The sequence below is a fragment of the Vulpes vulpes genome, chromosome 15 (genome assembly GCF_048418805.1).
Source record: "Vulpes vulpes isolate BD-2025 chromosome 15, VulVul3, whole genome shotgun sequence".
NCBI classification, from domain to species: domain Eukaryota; kingdom Metazoa; phylum Chordata; class Mammalia; order Carnivora; family Canidae; genus Vulpes; species Vulpes vulpes.
In genome coordinates, this window is record NC_132794.1 from 103,579,854 (window position 1) to 103,599,780 (window position 19,927).

Below are 19,927 nucleotides of genomic sequence, written 5' to 3' on the forward strand. Positions count from 1 at the left end.
CTGATATTTCCCACACATTTCTCCTCCCTTCTCTTATATTCCCTTTCACTATTTTTTATATTCCCTGTATGAGTGAAACCATGTGATGATTGTCCTTGTCCAACTGACTTACTTCACTCAGCATAATACCCTCCAGGTCCATTCACGTTGAAGCAAATGGTGAGTATTTGTCATTTCTAATGGCTGAGTAATATTCCATTGTATACATAAACCACATCTTCTTTATCCATTCATCTTTCGATGGACACATTGACACCAAGGCTCCTTCCACAGTTTGGATATTGTGGACATTGCTGCTATAAACATCGGGGTGCAGGTGTCCTGGTGTTTCATTGTATCTGTATCTTTGGGGTAAATCCCCAACAGTGCAATTGCTGGGTCGTAGGGCAGGTCTATTTTTAACTCTTTGAGGAACCTCCACATAGTTTTCCAGAGTGGCTGCACCAGTTCACATTCCCACCAACAGTGTAAGAGGGTTCCCTTTTCTCCGCCTCCTCTCCAACATTTGTGGTTTCCTGCCTTGTTAATTTTCCCCATTCTCACTGGTGTGAGGTGGTATCTCATTGTGGTTTTGATTTGTATTTCCCTGATGGCAGTGATGTAGAGCATTTTCTCATGTGCTTGTTGGCCGTGTCTATGTCTTCCTCTGTGAGATTTCTCTTCATGTCTTTTGCCCATTTCATGATTGGATTGTTTGTTTCTTTGGTGTTGAGTTTAATAAGTTCTTTATAGATCTTGGAAACTAGCCCTTTATCTGATATGTCATTTGCAAATATCTTCTCCCATTCTGTAGGTTGCCTTTTAGTTTTGTTGACTGTATCCTTTGCTGTGCAAAAGCTTCTTATCTTGATGAAGTCCCAAGAGTTCATTTTTGCTTTTGTTTCTTTTGCATTCGTGGATGTATCTTGCAAGAAGTTACTGTGGCCAAGTTCAAAAAGGGTGTTGCCTGTGTTCTCCTCTAGGATTTGGATGGAATCTTGTCTCACATTTAGATCTTTCATCCATTTGAGTTTATCTTTGTGTATGGTGCAAGAGAGTGGTCTAGTTTCATTCTTCTGCATGTGGATGTCCAGTTTTCCCAGCACCATTTATTGAAGAGACTGTCTTTCTTCCAATGGATAGTCTTTCCTCCTTTATCGAATATTAGTTGACCATAAAGTTGAGGGTCCACTTCTGGGTTCTCTATTCTGTTCCATTGATCTATGTGTCTGCTTTTGTGCCAGTACCACACTGTCTTGATGATCACAGCTTTGTAGTACAACCTGAAATCTGGCATTTATTCATTTTTAAATGCAAATTTTATGAATTCTGGCAGTCATACACAATCATATAATCATTTTTATAATCAAGATTGAAAGTTTCATCAGTCAAAAATTGTCTTTGCATAACATTGCTGTTAATCATCTCTCACTGACCCCAGACCCTCGTAGAAAACTGATCCACTTTTTTTTTTAAAGGAAAATCCACTTTATTTTTTTTTTTAATTTTTATTTATTTATGATAGTCACAGAGAGAGAGAGAGGCAGAGACACAGGCGGAGGGAGAAGCAGGCTCCATGCACCGGGAGCCTGATATGGGATTCGATCCCGGGTCTCCAGGATCGCGCCCTGGGCCAAAGGCAGGCGCCAAACCGCTGCGCCACCCAGGGATCCCACTGATCCACTTTCTATCATTATAGATTTGCCTTTCTGTGCTCCCTTTGGGAGTACATATGTTAAGATTTACCTTCCTATAATTTTTATAGAATGGAATTACATACTGTGTATTTGTTTTATAATATATTTGAGATTACTCAAGTGAATGTCTGTGTAAACATTTGATTCTTTTTTATTATTGACTATTTCGATGGAATGGTTATATAATGACTTATTTATTCATAAGTTGATGAATTTTGGGGCTTTGTCCAGTTTGAGGTGATTATTAATTAAACCACTCTAAAGGTTCACATATAGTTATTTTTGTGGGTATATGTTCTCATGTTATCCAACTAGAACATACAGTAACTGTATGTTTACTTTTCTAAGTAACTGCTAAAATTGTTGTACAGTTTTGCATTTCCATTAGTAATGTATGAGCATTCTAGGTGCTCCCATCTTCAACAATACTTGATATTGTCAATTTTGTTGTTTTAATTTAGGTATTCTAACTTATGTGAAGTGGTCATTTGTTGTTTTTAATTTTTCCTAAAGACTAATGATATTAACCATCTTGGGTGTTTAGTTTGCATTCACATATTTCCTTTGGTGAAGTATCTGTTCCAATCTTTGCCCATGTTTTTACGGTTTTGAGATTTCTTTTTATATTCTGGATACAAGTCCGCTTAAGATGTGCATTGCCATACTTTCTCCCAGATTATTTCTTGGTTTTTTGTTTTTGTTTTTTTTTTTTTTTTTGTTGTTGTTGTTCTGCTAACACTCTTCAAAAAAAAAGTTTTTTAATTTTAATCAAATCCAGTTTATCAGTTTCTCTTTTTTAATGTTTTTGTTGTTTTTGATGTTGTATATAGGAAATCCTGGCCTAAACCAGGTAACAAAGATTTTTCTCCTGTGATTTTATAATTTTTAAAATAATTTTATGTTTTATATTAAGGCCTGTAATCCAATTTGAATTTTTTTGTATGTTTCGATGTGTGATCTGATATTTAGTCTTTGCATTTGGATATATAATAGTTTCAGCACCATTTATTAAACAGAATCCTTTCTTCATTGAATTATCCTCAAACCTTTGTCAAAAATCAAATGATTCTGTTTGTGTACATTTATTTCTAGAGTCTCTGTTCTGCTCCATTCAGATACGTGTCTATCTTTTCATCAGTTCACATTTCCTTCGTCACAATAGCTTTTTTGGAAGTTTTTTTTAGTGTGACTTTTTCGGTTTTGTTCCTCTTTTCAAAAATTGGTTTGGCTATTCTATTTTCTTTGCCTTTCCATATAAATACTGGAATCTCCCTTTTTAAATTTCTCCAAGAAATCCTTCTGGGATTTTTATTGCAATTGCATTGAATTTATAGGTGAATCTGGGGAGAATTGTCATCATAATTCTATTAAGCTTTGTAATTCATGACTACAGTATATCTGTATCTAGGTCTAATTTGATTTCTTTTGTTAGTATTTTGTAATATTCAACATATATGCTTTGTGCATATTTTATCAGACCTATAATGAATTTCATAGTTTTTTTGATACTTTTATAAATTGTAGTTTTTCACTTCTATTTTCAATTGTTTATTGTTAGTATGTAGAAATGAAATAGATTATTGTAACTTTAATTTGTATTCTGTGAAGTTACTAAGTTCATTTATTATTTATATTAGTTTTGAGAATTAAAAAATCATGGTGTCTGAAATTAGAGTTTTATTTCTTCCTTTCCACTTGTTTCTGATTTTTTTTTCTTGTCCGGTAAGAGCTTCAGTGTGGTAATGAGACATTTTGAAAGCAGATATTCTTTTTTTATTTTAAAGATTTTATTTATTTATTCCTGAAAGACACAGAGAAAGAGAGAGAGGCAGAGACACAGGCAGAGGGAGAAGCAGGCTCCACTCCATGCAGTGAGCCTGATGTGGGCCTCGATCCCTGGTCTCCAGGTTCACACCCTGGGCTGAAGGCGGTCCTAAACCGCTGAGCCACCCGGGCTGCCCCAAAGCAGATATTCTTGCCTTGTTGCCAGTCTTAAAGGGAAAACATTCCATTCTTCACCATTAATTATTATGTTAGCTAAATGTTTTTCAAGAATTTTAGAGAAGTTTTCTTGGATATTATTTTACTGATAGTTTTTAGCATCAATAGTTGATGTTGAATTCTTCCAAACTTTTTCTGTACCTATTGGAATGATTTTCTGCTAAGTCACTTTTAGTCTTTAGGCTTGGTAAATTACATTGGTTAATTTTGAATGTTGAACCAGTTTTGCATTTTGGGATAAACCAAAGGTGGTATTGATTTATTATCCTTTTTATATATTGCTGGAGTCCGTTTGCTAGTATTTATTGAGATTTTATTCTCCTTCTATATTAATGAAAAATATTTGTCTAGTTTTTTTTTTTTTCTTATAATTGTTTGGTTTTCTTATCAAGATACTGCTGGTCTCACAAAATAAGTGTCACTAAAAGTATTATTTCCTTTTCTGTGTTCTAAAAGAGGACGTAGACATGATACTACTTCTTACTTAAATATTTAGAATTCCCAATGAAGTCCTATGTTTATAATTGATTATTTTGTTGTTTTAGTTGTGTTGCTCCAGGGTTTTATTTTTTTATTTTATTTTTTAAAATATTTTATTTATTTATTAGAGACCCAGAGAGAGAGAGAGGCAGAGACACAGACAGAGGGAGAAGCAGGCTCCATGCAGGGAGCCTGACATGGGACTCAATCCGGGTCTCCAGGATCATGCCACAGGCTGAAGGTGGCACTAAACCACTGAGCCACCAGGGCTGCCCGCTCCAAGGTTTTAAATGAGAAATCTAATGTGCTTAATAGTTACAGTACTACTTAGGTTATCTATTTTTCCATAAGAGAGCTTTATTATGTCGTGTATTGCAGTGAAGTTTTCCATATTGTCAAGGATATTGAATTTATGGGCATTAGTTTATTTGAAAAATTATCTTGTTATCCTTTTCATTTCTGTAGGGTCTATGGTAATGTCCCCTCTTTCATTCCTGATATTGGAAATTTGTGACTTCTCTCACTTTTTTTTGCTTGATCGGACCAGAGGCTTGCTAATTTCTTTGATCTTTTAAAAGAACCAGCTTCTAGAAATAAATATTAATTATATATGTATATATATATATATATGTATGTATGTATGTATACACACACACATATTCCTCTATCTGATGAAAGCCATCCTAAAAACATGTGCAAATATCAATATGAACTCATGGTTAGCTTAGATAGATACAAATGTTTATATGTATAGATATGTATATATGCACATGTTAGTAAACACACTATACTAGGAAGGCCTAAAAACAATGATACCATAGTATCCACAAGCAAACCTAATGCCTAAGGTTTGATTTCTAATACCATTATCCAGTAAAGAAATTACTTGGAAGAAATGGTTGATTCATGGACTAGGGTAGCTAATACATAAGCTAATCCTGGAGTATTTTATAGTGCCAGAAAGTAAGGAAGTATTAAAACAAAAAAAAAAAAAATAAGAGGAAAGTTAGGCAATTATTTGCTCTAAGAAGAATTAAACCCATTTTTTTTTAAAAGATTTTGTTTATTTATTCATGAGAGAGAGAGAGAAAGAGAGGCAGAGACACAGGCCAGAGGGAGAAGCAGACTCCCCATGAGGAGCTGGATGCGGGATTCGATCCTAGGGCTCCCTGGGATCAAGCCCTGAGCCAAAGGTCAAGGCTCAACTGCTGAGCCACCCAGGCATCCCCCATTAAATTTTTTAAGCAATATTCAAGAAATTATAATCAGAAATTTGTGTACTATTTATGCAGAATTGTCTGGTATGTTCATTCCACATGTTTGTTTTTTTTCCAGAAATAGGTTTTATTCTTTTAAAAATCATTCATTTTCCATTTAACCCTGTATTTTGAAATCTTTCTTTATAAGGAGTTTATATATTATTACATTAATAACCATCATGTTAATTATCTAAAGGACGCTTATGCTTATCTGGAATAGATAGATTATTGTGGTGGATTTTATCCAGTAATAGCTAACTTAAGCCCCAGTTTGCTTTTATTTATTTAAAAAATTGGATAAATAAAAATCTGTGATCTTGAGTTGCTTAGCTGAAAAATAGCTTGCTTTGACGTATAGTTGACCAGCTTTCATTATGTAAGTATGCTTTTATGTCAGCATTTTGAAAGACTGTGATCCAAACAATGTTTTGAAGAACTTCTCCTTTACTTTCAGTTTGTTAAAGGAACTTGATAATTTCAACACATCCCTTTATATTTTCATTTTTATTTATTTCATATTATATCAGAGTTTATTTATGGCAGGCTGACATTTTGCACAAACACACCAATTTGTCCTTCAAATTAACATTTTTTTCTCCCTTACAAATTCTGACATTTTGTGGTAAATATCAAGCTATTAATCTACTTCTCTATCCAAAGGCATTTAATGCAGCTTTCAAGTCACAAACTCAAAACATTGATCATTATTATTAATTAATGAAAAATATAACACATCTTAAATTCAGGTTTTATATTTTAGACATATGAATTTGCATGTAAGATCAAATGGTAAAAATATATAATCATCATCACTATTGCCATAGATTGAGCCAACTCAGTTTTTAGTATGTCACTTAATTGTTTGGGGGCTTTTTAAAAACATGGAGGAAGTTAGGATATTTTGAAATTTTACTGCTTTACCATAATTGGTCTCTTGATTTTGATTAATTTTCTTTGAATAATTATTGGATGACTTGAATAACATCATTACAGAAACAGGAATTTCAATGGTGCATTTATGCTGGCTAAAATTTAAAACTGACTTTTAATGCACCTTGTGTAAACTTCTTATTTTTTTCATGGGAAAGACCACAGAACCAAAATGGAACATATTGATTATCTGTAAAGGGCCATGTTCTAGCAATGAAATCAGCCAATAGATTAGGCCATTATAGATTTTAGGTTCAGAATTGTTTTATATCCTCAGGAGGTATACTCTCAGAGACACTACAAAGTTAGGGTGTTGTTATTGTTATTGATTTGATTCACTGTTTTCTAGATAAAATTGGCTAAATAATCACTCTTTTAAAGCTGTCTCATTTGTTTTTCCACTGGCTTAAAAAATAATATTTCAGGCAATATAACCTATTTAGTTGAGAAGATTTCAGTCTGATGTAATTCATCTTCCAAAAGAAATTTCTAGAAGCCAACATAGTTAAAAATGTTCATTGTTGAAATTAAGAAGCTGCGGTAAATATACATGTTAAGAAATCATTTGTTACTTTGATTTCAAAATATTGTAGCTAAAATTGTAAATGGTATATCTTATAAAATTTTTCTTTGACTAAAAATAAATAAAAACATTTTTATAGGGATCCCTGGGTGGCGCAGCGGTTTGGCGCCTGCCTTTGGCCCAGGGCGCGATCCTGGAAATCCGGGATCGAATCCCACATCGGGCTCCCGGTGCATGGAGCCTGCTTCTCCCTCTGCCTGTGTCTCTGCCTCTCTCTCTATCTCTCTGTGACTATCATAAATAAATAAAAAATTTAAAAAAAAAAAAAAAAAACATTTTTATATAAGGAACACATTTTCTGTAACTTCTGAACTTCACAGTAAATATCAATTTATAAGGAAAAATGATATTTCATTATCTATAATTAGCATATAATTATAGTGTATATGATTACTGGTTTATAAAACAAATTCAAATAAACAATTTAAAAATATTTTTCAGAATAACATCTATGCCTGTTTCGTCTCATGGCTTATATGAAGTTCTAAGGATACTCTTATGCCAAATTTTGCTATTCAATATATTCAGTTATTCAGCAAACATTTATTAAATGCTTGCTATGTACCAAATGCTGTTCTAGGTATTGGGACAATGCTATGAACAATATGAACAAGGCTATTATTCTCATGAAGCTTACATTTTAGTGGAGAAAGACATCTTAACTAATGATCAACCATTAAGATAAGGTAGTTTCAGACTGAAGTGTAAAAGAAGTAGGTTCACGAGACAGCACCTACTTCAGAGAGTGTTTTAGAGAAATGTGTTATTTTAGGTGAGATCTGGATAATAAGGAGCCAGCCATGTGAAGACCAATGCTCAACATCACTTAAAATGGTTCTCCCTCTCTGTCTTCTTATTCCTTTCCCTGTGGGCTGTCCAGTTTCATTGGAAAGGGCCTGGAACTGCTGGATTCTGTTCTAAGTAGAGAAAAACTGAGGATAGCCAGATACATTGAATCTAATGCTATGTTTTATATTTCTCTGCTACTCTTACCTTTCCTCCTGTTTCTCAGTACTTCCACATACTTTTTAGACACCAAGGAGTGGATTCCCTGTCTTACATATGTAAATATAGAAAATAAGATACTTTTTAAAATTAAGTGTAGTTGACACACAATATAATCAAAATAGGATGCTTTTAATGTTTTTTCCCCCATTAGCACTTACCAAGTTCTAACACATTATATAATTTATTATTATTACTGTTTTTGTCTGCGGTCATCAGCACCATTAGGAATTTTGATGTTATTTTTCACTGATACATCTAAGAACTTAATATGGTATTCAGAATATAGTAGATATGAAGTGAAATATTTGTTGTATGAATAAATTGGCACTTTATATGAGGGAATTTGCTTGAATTAGTGTCTGCTGGGCCTTATTCATTGATAATACCTAATCATCCTTGGATCTGCCTTCCATTTCTAACATCAGTCCAATCTGATTATTACATCTTTGGCTGAGAATGAACTATCTGACATAGTGTTTTCCAGAGGCTGTCTCCTGTAGAACTTCCTATAGAAAGTCTAAGGGGGGAGAAAAATGTTCAAAGATTTTCACAACACTTTGTACTGCTGACTTTCCTTTTGAACAAATGAAATGGAATGCTTTTGAACTTGGAGCTCTAGCATCCAGATGATTTGCTGAGTACAGAGATTGCTTGTGCTAAGTCTGCATTTACTCTTGAGTACATTTATGTTAACAGATTAGTTACTTTAGGGCATAACTTGCTTCTATTTTTAAGGCAGTTTGAATTTCAGATATAGTTTCTGACAGAGACCTTCCCCATCAGTTTTTATGCCGTCATATACTCCTCATTGTGAAAGGTAGTAGAGTATTATCTGTAACAAAAGTTGGTCAAGGTCTCCAAACAGTACTTTACTTCATGTTCAATCATCACATTGCAACTTAATTTGTGAACAACTGCAATTAGAAAATGTGTTAATTTGGAAAGTCTAGGTGTCTCATCACCCTCTGGTAGTGGAATCCCAGATTACCCTCTACATACAAGCTGGAGTCAAAATATCATTCATATCTATTATGAAAACTTTCTTCTTTTCTTTTATATTAATAGGTATAGATAGGTAACATAATTGAAGTTCATGGTTATAAATTGGAGACTCTTCTTTTAATTACTTTATTCAGATATTATTTGGGAAAAAGTAAGATATTGTAGATATTTTCATCTGTGTCAGTGTTTTGCTTACTTGTCTCAAAACATGATTTTTGTTCCAAGGTACTTAGTTATGTGGATGCAGAAAGGGTAATATCTGTTTCAAATGTACTCTCATGGATAGTCACCTGGGGAGAAAATTCATTTGTATTTTTTCCACTTAAAAAGATATTTTTTTCTTAAATCTTTTAAGACATTTTCACCTATAACCAATCTCCTACAGCAATTATCTTTCCTCAGTCTCTGTATAAGTGCTTTGTAATTCTTCAAATGCTTAGAAGCTTTTTGGAAATGAATGTCACTATATTTAAGCCATAATGTATATGCCAAAAATTTAACTGTCTTCTCAACTGACTATACTTCTTTATTTTATATAAGAAATACTGGTCTTTCTTATTTAAAATGCCATTTAAATTCCTTAGTGTTACTTCTTCGCAATGAAAGCTGGGATAATTGTAAGGCTCATCTCTTTCGTTTTCCTTTACTCTTGGATTATATCTTTTGTCCAATGTCTGATTTTTTTGTGTGTGTGATATACTTTGTATAGTTCTCTAGTTGTTTAAGGGAGGAGATATTTCTCATCCCTGTTAGTCTATCTGTACTGGAAATGGAAATTCAATTCCATGTTTTTGAATGATTTTCATAAAAGATTATTAAAGGAAAAAGATTTCAGTAACTTGATGGTTTAGCTTCAGCTATCTGGGAAAATTCACTTATGTTGACCATTGCTCTATACATGATGTAAAAGCATAAAGTATTTATTATACCTACTATATGTTAGGTATTATGGCAAGAATTTTTATTAGTTCAGTTAATCTTTCCTCTAGCACTGTGAAGTAGGTACTTTTATTATTACTTTTCACATATAGGACAACCAAGACATAGATAAATAATTTTCCAAAATATTTATACCTAGTAAGTGAAAAGGTGATTTCAAAATCAGAAATTCTCTATTCAGATACTGTATTATTGACTAATATACATATGTAGTACTTACTGAAGAATTGTGTTACAGTATAGTCTCTATGTTAGCAGAAATGTAAAACAACTTTACCTTATTGGCTAGTTTCACCTCTCAAAATTCATTTCTTATTAACATGAAATTGTAAAATGAGCGACATATTTTATTTTTTGAGTAGAGTATAATAAAATAATTGTATGCATACTGCATGCAACCTCTCTAGACAAAAATATATGGGGAAAAAATATCCTGTTTCTTTAATAGAGTTGAAATTTATTTTTCTTTTGGCATACAAGAAATTATTAGTTGTATTAATAGAAAATGTGATCATTATTCAATGAAGAATCTCATTTGCATGTTTTAGTTAGGCACATTTAATATGTCATAGGATTGCACATGAAACTGCCTACATTCTTGAGGTAATTTTGTAATAGTTTTTTAAAACCATTTAATGTAATAGCCTATATAGAAGTGCTCATTGTCGGTTGTTAAATTTGTTAGGTGTACTAGATGAAGTTCTGATTTCAGCATATATGATTTAAAATGTAGTAATCCAAATCCTTTGATGGTTTAAAATATTGTATGTACAAATGCCATGAAACACCACCACCAATACTGGAAAAGAACATATATTGAGTAGGTTTCAAACTGTCTTTTATTTTGATTTTTCAGATTGCATTCTCACAACATAATACAATCATGGATCTTGTGCAGTTTTTTGTCACCTTCTTCAGGTAATTTGCTTTTACTGACTTTGAATTTATTAAACCTATATTCTGATAATATTCTACCAATCTGTTAGGTAATTTATCAAATCTCTAACCTTGAATATCAGTGGTGTGTCTTGAGTAGTTTTATATGCTTAAATATATACTATAGAGCAGAGGAAATATATTTGAAATATATTTTTCAAGATGATTTTGCTATTGTACTATTTAATTGCTAATGGAATCAGTGGAAAGAAGATGATAACTATGTTCCTGTCACATAAGTAATTCATTAATGAAATTAGCAACATATTCACCATGGATTAGGTATATCTTCTAGAATTAAATAATTTCAATTATTTGTTAGGTAATTATCATATATGTTTAGCAATGTGCTACAAATCTGTAGGGAATGTATTTTCTCTCCTCAGTGAGCTTCAAATCTGGAAATACTATGATTTTGAATAGAGCATCATTCCCTAGAACATTAGTTATCTGAGGTATTAGCAGTAAGTTCATACAAAGATTTTATAATTAAACAACTTTGGAAAATAGGGCTCTTTTAGTTTGTTTATAGCTGATATTACTTCTACCACTGACATTACAAGAGTTTTTTTTTTTTCTTAGAGTTTTTACTTTTTTTTCAAAAAAATATTTTATGTTTATTCATGAGAGACGCAAAAAGAGAGGCAGAGACATAGGCAAAAGGAGAAGCAGGCTCCCTGAGGGGAACCTGATGTGGGACACGATCCCGGGATCCTGACCTGAGCCAAAGGCAGCTGCTCAACCACTGAGGCATCAAGTTGCCCCTCCTTAGAGTTTTTCATGTGCTACTTTGTGATGTATCTTTCTAAAGGAGAGGGTAGAGTTTGCAGCATTTCTCAAATTATAAAAATTATTTTCAGGGAACGTCTATTATTATTTCCATAGGATGTAAAGAAAGAAACATTGGATTGGGAGAAGTGTGTCAGTGATAGCATAACACAGATGCTATGTTATCTTAGGTCATCTGGATAGGAAGGGATGTTATTTTTGTTAATATGATTATTGTACGTACAGGTTGTACTGGTCCACTGAGTGCCTTTATGTGAATTAGACAAATGTGTTCTCCTTTGGCAGACATAGCCCTAGATCGTAGCATACAGCTTTACAGAGTGCAGTATGAATTTTGACCTCCACTTACCAAATTGGCTGAGTTGCTTTGTACTTCATGAAGAAACCTATACAACCCAATCCTTGACATAGATGATATGCCAAGTACTTTCTTAAATGCCAAAGTAACCATTATTGGTTTTCTTGTCTAGACACCCATAGAATACTTGAATTCCTATTATCTTCCCCACAGGGTCAGGAAACATTTTCTGTAAAGAGCCAGATAGGGAATATTTCAGGATTTGTGGGCTATACCATCTCGGTTGTATATATGCAAACCTGCTGCTATAGTGCTAAAGCAGATATAGCCAATAAGGAAGCAAATGGGAGTGGCTCTGTTCCAATAAACCTTTATTACAAAAACAGCTGGTGGGCTGAGTTCTGCCTGTGGACATAATTTGCCCAACCCCTCATCTAGCTTATGCCCGAATGCCTTTAATGATGAAAACATGCCATCTCCTGAGATAGCATTTTCTATCTTCAGATAACTAATTGTTCTTTGTAATTGAGATGAAATCTGTCTCCCCATAACATCACCTCTCATTCATCCATATGGTTCAACACAGAGCAAGCCTCATCTCTCATCTCCATCTATATAGCCCTTCAGTTTCTAAACTTTTTTCCAATTTACATATTCCCTATTTCTTTATCCTCTTCTGTTATCGAAACCTTTGTCATGTTGGTCGCTTTGCTCTGAAAACAGTCGTGTTTGTCTATTTCCCTTTAGAAGTTGTGATTTCCAGAATTTAATGCTATCAACATATTAATCACTAAGTATGTATGCATATTTTAAATTTGTCCCTTAAAAATGAAATGAGGAAACAAATATGTTTTATGACTTTGTACTTCTGAGTATAAATGGATTTTGAGGCTGTTTATTAGGTTATAGAATGTTTTTGGAATTAGAAGTTAGAATAAAACAAGCATTATTAAAGCATCAAAATAAAACTGTTTTTTGATGCAGAAGAGTGTGGATGGAAATATATTGAAAAGTTCAACTCTGTATAAAAATCCACAAAATTGAATATATATGTAAATTATTAAATGTTTAGGGTTTTATTTTAAGCTTTTGAATTTGTATGCATATTTAAGTTCAATAGCTTTTTTATTAACTAAAAGAAAGCTAGTGTTAATGTGTTCCATGTCTTAGAGATGATCCTATTTATTATGTTGTCATCATGGACAAAGTGAAATAAAATATTCTACCTGTTGTGTGAGATAAAATATATTTGATGTGCTTTTTTGTCATTTAAATTTCTTTCAGTAGGAAATGTAAATTAGATCGTTTTAAAATTATCTCATTGTTAAGAAAAAACATGGATAGACTATTTTAAAGTTTTTTTTTTTTTTTTAAATAAAGCCACTGCTAAATTTTAAAAGAATTTTAAACAGATCAGCGTGTATGGACATCCTTCAGTCAGGCCACTATAACTGCTGTCTGTTGCTGTTTCTAACTGAGTTACTGATGTAGCAGAGGTGAATATTTCAGCTTTCCAGTTTAGCCTTGATTCAATAGAGGCCAGTTCACAAACTCTGTCAGTTTTTAACCTATATATTGGGCATAGTTCTGGGGTAAACATGATTGGGCAAGTACTAGGGGGATCATTTATAGGCATAGCCTGGCTTTGATCTTAGCTTTCTATACCATCAGAAGGAGCTCATAGTTAGTAGGTGAAAATCTCAGTCCTTTCATATGTAGAATTAAATGATTTTGTGGTTGTTGTGAGAGTCTGTAGTATAGCATACTAAATGATTAGAAAACTGGAAGGGAGTTATTTTAAAAATAAATGTTTTTGTCTGGTATGTAAAGTGGAAAAGGAAGTCTTTATGAATCTGAAAAGTTAAGTCTGGTAAATTAAATGGAAATATAGTAGGGACCACTGCCCTTGGACCTTTTAAAATATGTAGTGGTATGTATTTTCACTATTTCACTGGGATGACATAATATTTTTGATTTACCATCTTAACGAGATGGAGGGTTTAGAGGTTGCCTAAGTGGTTTTTCTCACCATGACAGATCTTACCCCACAGGCCAGGGATATAATGTACAGGTTACTCTAAACACTTTGTACATAAATTCTAATTATATACTAGAGAACTGGGGAAATTATCACTGGATGGATCCATAGACACAGTTGGTCCCCTGTGAGCCAAAATTTAGCAAAAATTTGTTGCATGACTCCTGAGGACACTCCAAATCTAACAAGGGGCCACTAAGATTTTAGTCCTTGAATATGTGTCATCATCTCTTACCCAGTGTTTAATATCTACTTATTCCTCTTGTAATGTATATATTACTGTGAATATACCTGTATATACACACAAATATACACAAATATGGGTAGGGATCATACGAAGGTCCCATTGGGGATCAATTTGCAGACTATTCAAGATGTTTCAAGATGTCCTTTCTTCTCCCCTGCTCTGTAATGGGGATCTGGCTTTGTAAATTAGCTCATCTGGGAACTGAGCAGAATGCCATGATTTTTCTATTGAACCAACAATTCTCAGCCTGTTGTTTCCTCATTCTTACTTAAAATAAACTAAATGCTAAATAGCACCATTGTTGGCTGCCCACCTATTTGACCCCTAAGGATGCCAAGCATTTTTAATCATTTCCACAGCTCCTTGTGGGCCAACCCCCTTGTCTGCTCCAACAGTCTTATTGATCGTTATGGTAATAATTGTGGGCTCTGGATTTTGTCAGTTAAGTCCTGACACCTGGTATCTTTTACTTTGAAGCCCCATTACTCAATGTCTAACCCTATTACTGCCTCTCATCAGCTCTGGTCTGCAAAAGAAAGTCACCACTGAACTTCTTAGTGAAGTGATGCCCCTCTCATCAGTGTATTCTTTCTCCAGTGGCCTTGGTCAAGGATGTGTCCCCTGGAACATAATCTACTGGTAGTTCGTCTGCCCTTACATAGTATACCCTTTCTAGCACATTCAATGTCTCTGTTGGCTTCTTTATTCCTTTCTCTTCCATCTGCTTGGGCAACTAGGACATTTCCATTACTTTCAATTGGCTGTTGTTTTTTCTAGGTTTCTAAGAATCACTCCAGCAGCAAGTTTTGCCTATCTCATCCTCAGGAGTCCTCAGTAAGGAATTATATTTCCTGTGGTCCTGAGAATATGCACCAAAATTCATGAGTTCTTGTTTATCCAGTCTTACCTGCTATCCTTCTTGATTAAACACCACCAAAATGCAATTCCTGTCATACTCCCCTAGTTCCTGCCAGTACACTCTAGCTTATTTTTATAGCTCTTTTAAGTATATAATAGCTTCCCTTTCTTATCAGGCCAAGATGTATTATGCTTTCATTAACCTGGTTATGGGGCACCTGGGGGGCTTAGCTGGCTAAGCATCTGACTCTTGATTGCTGCTCAGGGCATAATCTTAGGGTCATGAGATTGAGCTTTGCATCAGGCTCTGTGCTCAGTGTGCAGTCTGTTTGTCCCTCTCCCTCTGCTTCTCCCCCTACTGTGCATGTGCATACTCTCTCTGATAAATAAATAGATAAATAGATAAATAGATAAATAAATAAATAAATAAATAAATTCTTAAACAAACAAACCTAGTTATCAGTCTGGCAAGCAGGAGAGGAGGAGGTGGCAGCTCATTAGGGGCATGACTGTTGCCTCTATTACTAGGGAAGGGGGTTGTAGAACCAGCAGAAGCATGCTCAGAAGCACTCATCTCAATATTCCATTCTAAATATTCTTATCCCGTATTTCAAGGGCTAGGTTTTCCCAACCATAGCCCTGTCTATGCATGAAAGAACTGGTCTAGCTGAGCATTTGATAATCTTGGGCTTTGCAGCTCTAATGGCTAGATCATCAGCATGCTGTTCATCCATATTGGTTTTTCCAGTGTCAAAGATAAGGGCCTCAGTGAAAGCTAGGAGAGGGACTCTCTAGGTTTTATATTAAGTTGCTAATGTTTGTCAAGGGCCTTCAGTGTCTCGTTATCACAGTGCTGATATAAAACAACATAGCAGTAATCAGCTAACCCAGTCTCTTTTGAAGGCAGTTTTCCCAGGTTCCCACTGGTGAAAGTTTTAGCAATTGAAGTATTCTCCCAGAGACTGTCCGTGTCCCACTCCCAACATTGATAGTGTTCTTTTAACCTGTCAAAGAATAAGTGAGCCAGTCTCAAATCCCGCGCCCCCTCCTTTTTTTTAACCTCATTATTACCCAAACTACAAGTCCTCAGAGAAGCAGACACCAAGACAGGATTAAACATGCAGTGCTGATCTAACCTTTGTGAAGTAGAGCATAAGAAAGGGAAGTTGAGTGAAAGAGCCTGAGATTTCAGTGCACTCCTAAAGCCAAATCGCTCATCAGAGTTCTGCCTCTCTCAGGATCAGGCCTGCTTTGTCATCACAGCAATGCTCAGTCATTGACTAGAGACAGTCCTTGGGAAGTATGGAAGTGAACAGGGCAATGGATTTCAGAGCGCAGTTGTTGGTACTCTTGGTGAATTGTGTTGTCTGTAGTCCGTGATCAGTAAGGTAAATTTTAATGGTTGGCACAATAGATTTGTCTCTGCCTTAAGATTTGGTAGAACCGCCCTATAATACGATATGTATTTGATAAGGCTTTTCAGTTTGGTTTTGTATGATTTTATTTTTTTGTGGATAGATTTTTCAGTTTCTTATGAAAATTCATAAATATTTACACCTCAGGATTTCCATTTTTTCTTTTCTTTTTTTAAACATTTTATTTTATTTATTCATGAGAGACACACAGAGAGAGGCAGAGACACAGGCAGAGGGAGAAGCAGGCTCCATGCAGGGAGCCCGATGTGGGACTAGATCCCAGGACGCTGGGATCACGACCTGAGCCAAAGGCAGACGCTCAACTACTGAGCCACCCTGGTGCCCCGAGGACTTCTATTTTTTCTTAACATAGGTGGCAGTTTTCTTTAGGAAATTGTCTATCTCACCTTATTTTAAAAATTTATTGCCATATATTTTCCAAAATTAATATTCTAGAATCTCTCTTATCTTAGAATTATGTCTCCTTTTTCATTGTGAGTTTTGCCTCTTTTCCTATTTCATTTTTTTTTCTTGATAAGCCATGTAAGAGCTTTGACAGTATTGAGAGTCTTTTTAAAAAATGCTCTGCATCATTGGCCATCAGGGAAATACAAATCAAAACCACAATGAGATACCACCTCACACCAGTGAGAATGGTGAAAATTAACAAAACAGGAAACAACAAATGTTGGAGAGGATGTGGAGAGAGGGGAACCCTCTTGCACTGTTGGTGGGAATGTGAAATGGTGCAGCTACTCTGGAAAACTGTGTGGAGGTTCCTCAAAGAGTTAATAATAGAGCTACCCTATGACCCAGCAATTGCACTGCTGGGGATTTACCCCAAAGATACAGATGCAGTGAAACGGTAGGACACCTGCACCCCAATATTTATAGCAGCAATGTCCACAATAGCCAAACTGTAGAAAGAGAAGACAGTCTCTTCAATAAATGGCACTGGGAAAATTGGAGATCCACATGCAGAAGAATGAAACTAGACCACTCTCTTGCACCATACACAAAGATAAACTCAAAATGGATGAAAGATCTAAATGTGAGACAAGATTCCATCAAAATCCTAGAGGAGAACACAGGCAACACCCTTTTTGAACTCAGCCACAGTAACTTCTTGCAAGATAGATAGATCCATGAAGGCAAAAGAAACAAAAGCAAAAATGAACTCTTGGGACTTCATCAAGATAAGAAGCTTTTGCACAGCAAAGGATACAGTCAACAAAACTAAAAGACAACCTACAGAATGGGAGAAGATATTTGCAAATGACGTATCAGATAAAGGGCTAGTTTCCAAGATCTATAAAAGAACTTATTAAACTGAACAGCAAAGAAACAAACAATCCAATCATCCAATGGGCAAAAGACATGAACAGAAATTTCACAGAGGAAGACACAGACATGGCCAACATGCACATGAGAAAATGCTCTGCATCACTTGCCATCAGGGAAATACAAATCAAAACCACAATGAGATACCACCTCACCCCAGTGAGAATGGGGAAAATTAACAAGGCAGGAAACCACAAATGTTGGAGAGGATGCGGAGAAAAGGGAACGGAACCCTCTTACACTGGTGGTGGGAATGTGAACTGATGCAGCCACTCTGGAAAACTGTGTGGAGGTTCCTCAAAGAGTAAAAAATAGACCTGCCCTACGACCCAGCAATTGCACTGTTGGGGATTTACCCCAAAGATACAGATGCAATGAAACGCCGGGACACCTGCACCCCGATGTTTCTAGCAGCAATGTCCACAATAGCCAAACTGTAGAAGGAGCCTCGGTGTCCATCGAAAGATGAATGGATAAAGAAGATGTGGTCTATGTATACAATGGGATATTCCTCAGTCATTAGAAACGACAAATACCCACCATATGTTTAAACATGGATGGAACTGGAGAGTATTATGCTGAGTGAAGTAAGTCAGTTGGACAAGGACAATCATCACATGGTTTCACTCATACAGGGAATATAAAAAATAGTGAAAGGGACTAAAGGGGAAAGGAGACAAAATGACTGGGAAATATCAGTGAGGGAGACAGAACATGAGAATCCTAACTCTGGGAAATGAACAAGGGGTACGGGAAGGGGAGGTGGGCGGGGGAATGGGGTGACTGGGTGATGGGCACTGAGGGGGGCACTTGATGGGTACTGAGGATGAGCACTCGGTGTTATACTATATGTTGGCAAATCGAACTCCAATAAAAATAAATAAATAAAAACCAGGTTTCATGGCTTTATTCCATTGTTTTATTGTTTTCTAATTCATTCTTTTCTACTTTTACTTCTACTTTTTTGGGGGTTTGCTCTCTGATTTTCCAATTTTTTTAAAAAAAGATTTTATTTATTTATTCATGAGAGACACACACAAGAGAGAGAAGCAGATACACAGACAGAGGGAGAAGGAAGCTCCATACAGGGAGCTTGATGTGGGACTTGATCCCGGATCCCACAATCATACCCTGAGCCTAAGTCAGATGCTCAACTGCTGAGCCACCCAGGCGTCCCTATTTTTCCAAATTTTTTATTTAAAACATAATCAAGCTCGTTTAATTTCTAGTTATATGACTTTAATATATACATTTAAAGCTACCATTTTTTTAAAAAAATTCTGCTTCATCTGTATTCCATAGAGTTTAATATATTACCATTTTTATCATTCTGTAGTTCAAAATATTTTCTAATTTCTTTTATGATTTCCACATGAATTATCCAGAGGTCTATTTTTGGATTTCCAAATGAGTAGGAGTTTTTCAATGTATCTTTTTTTATTAGCCTGTCTTCAGTCAGTAAAAGATTTTTATGATATTTTGGTATTTGTTGATTTTTTTTTCTGTTGTCACATATATGATCAACATTTGTAAATGTTCCACCTGCTTAATAAGAATGGGTTTTGGGTTTCTTAAATCATTGCATTCAAGATTTTTATAGATGGCTCTTTAGATAAAACTTGTTATTTTCTCTTGTATGTCCTTTTTCAATGTTCATGTTCCATCTCCATATTATTAAGTGAGATTTATTACTGTGTCATTCTATTACTTGTGCATTTGTCAACTTTGTCTTTATATTTTTTCATTTTAATATTATGGGTTTAGGTGCAAACAAGTTAGAATTATTAAATTTTTCTTATGAATTATTGTGTTTTTCCTTCAACTTTTTTATTATGATAAAGTACACATAAAACTTGCCATTTTAACCATTTTTAAGTGAACAATTCAGTGATATTAAGTGCATTCATATTATTATGCAACCATTACCACTATCCATCTCCAGAACTTTTTGTCTTGCAAAACTGAAACTCTATGCCATTAAATAATACTTTCCCATATTCTTTCCCTGAACTCTTGACAATTATTATTTGACCTTCTGTCTCTGTAATTTTGACTAGTCTAGTCCGTTACACAAATGGCATCATATAGTATTTTTCCTTTTGTGACTAGCTAATTTCTCTTAGGATG

At 34.7% G+C, this 19,927-nt stretch overlaps 1 protein-coding gene across 1 annotated transcript in view; it reads left to right on the forward strand.

Annotated features, from left to right (window-relative positions):
• Window positions 1-19,927, forward strand: part of ATRNL1 (attractin like 1) — a 762,129-nt gene that overhangs the window by 337,071 nt on the left and 405,131 nt on the right. Inside the window, exon 25 of the mRNA XM_072740185.1 lies at window positions 10,735-10,796. Within this exon, the coding sequence (XP_072596286.1) occupies window positions 10,735-10,796 (62 nt within the window). The remainder of the gene's footprint in view (window positions 1-10,734; window positions 10,797-19,927) is intronic.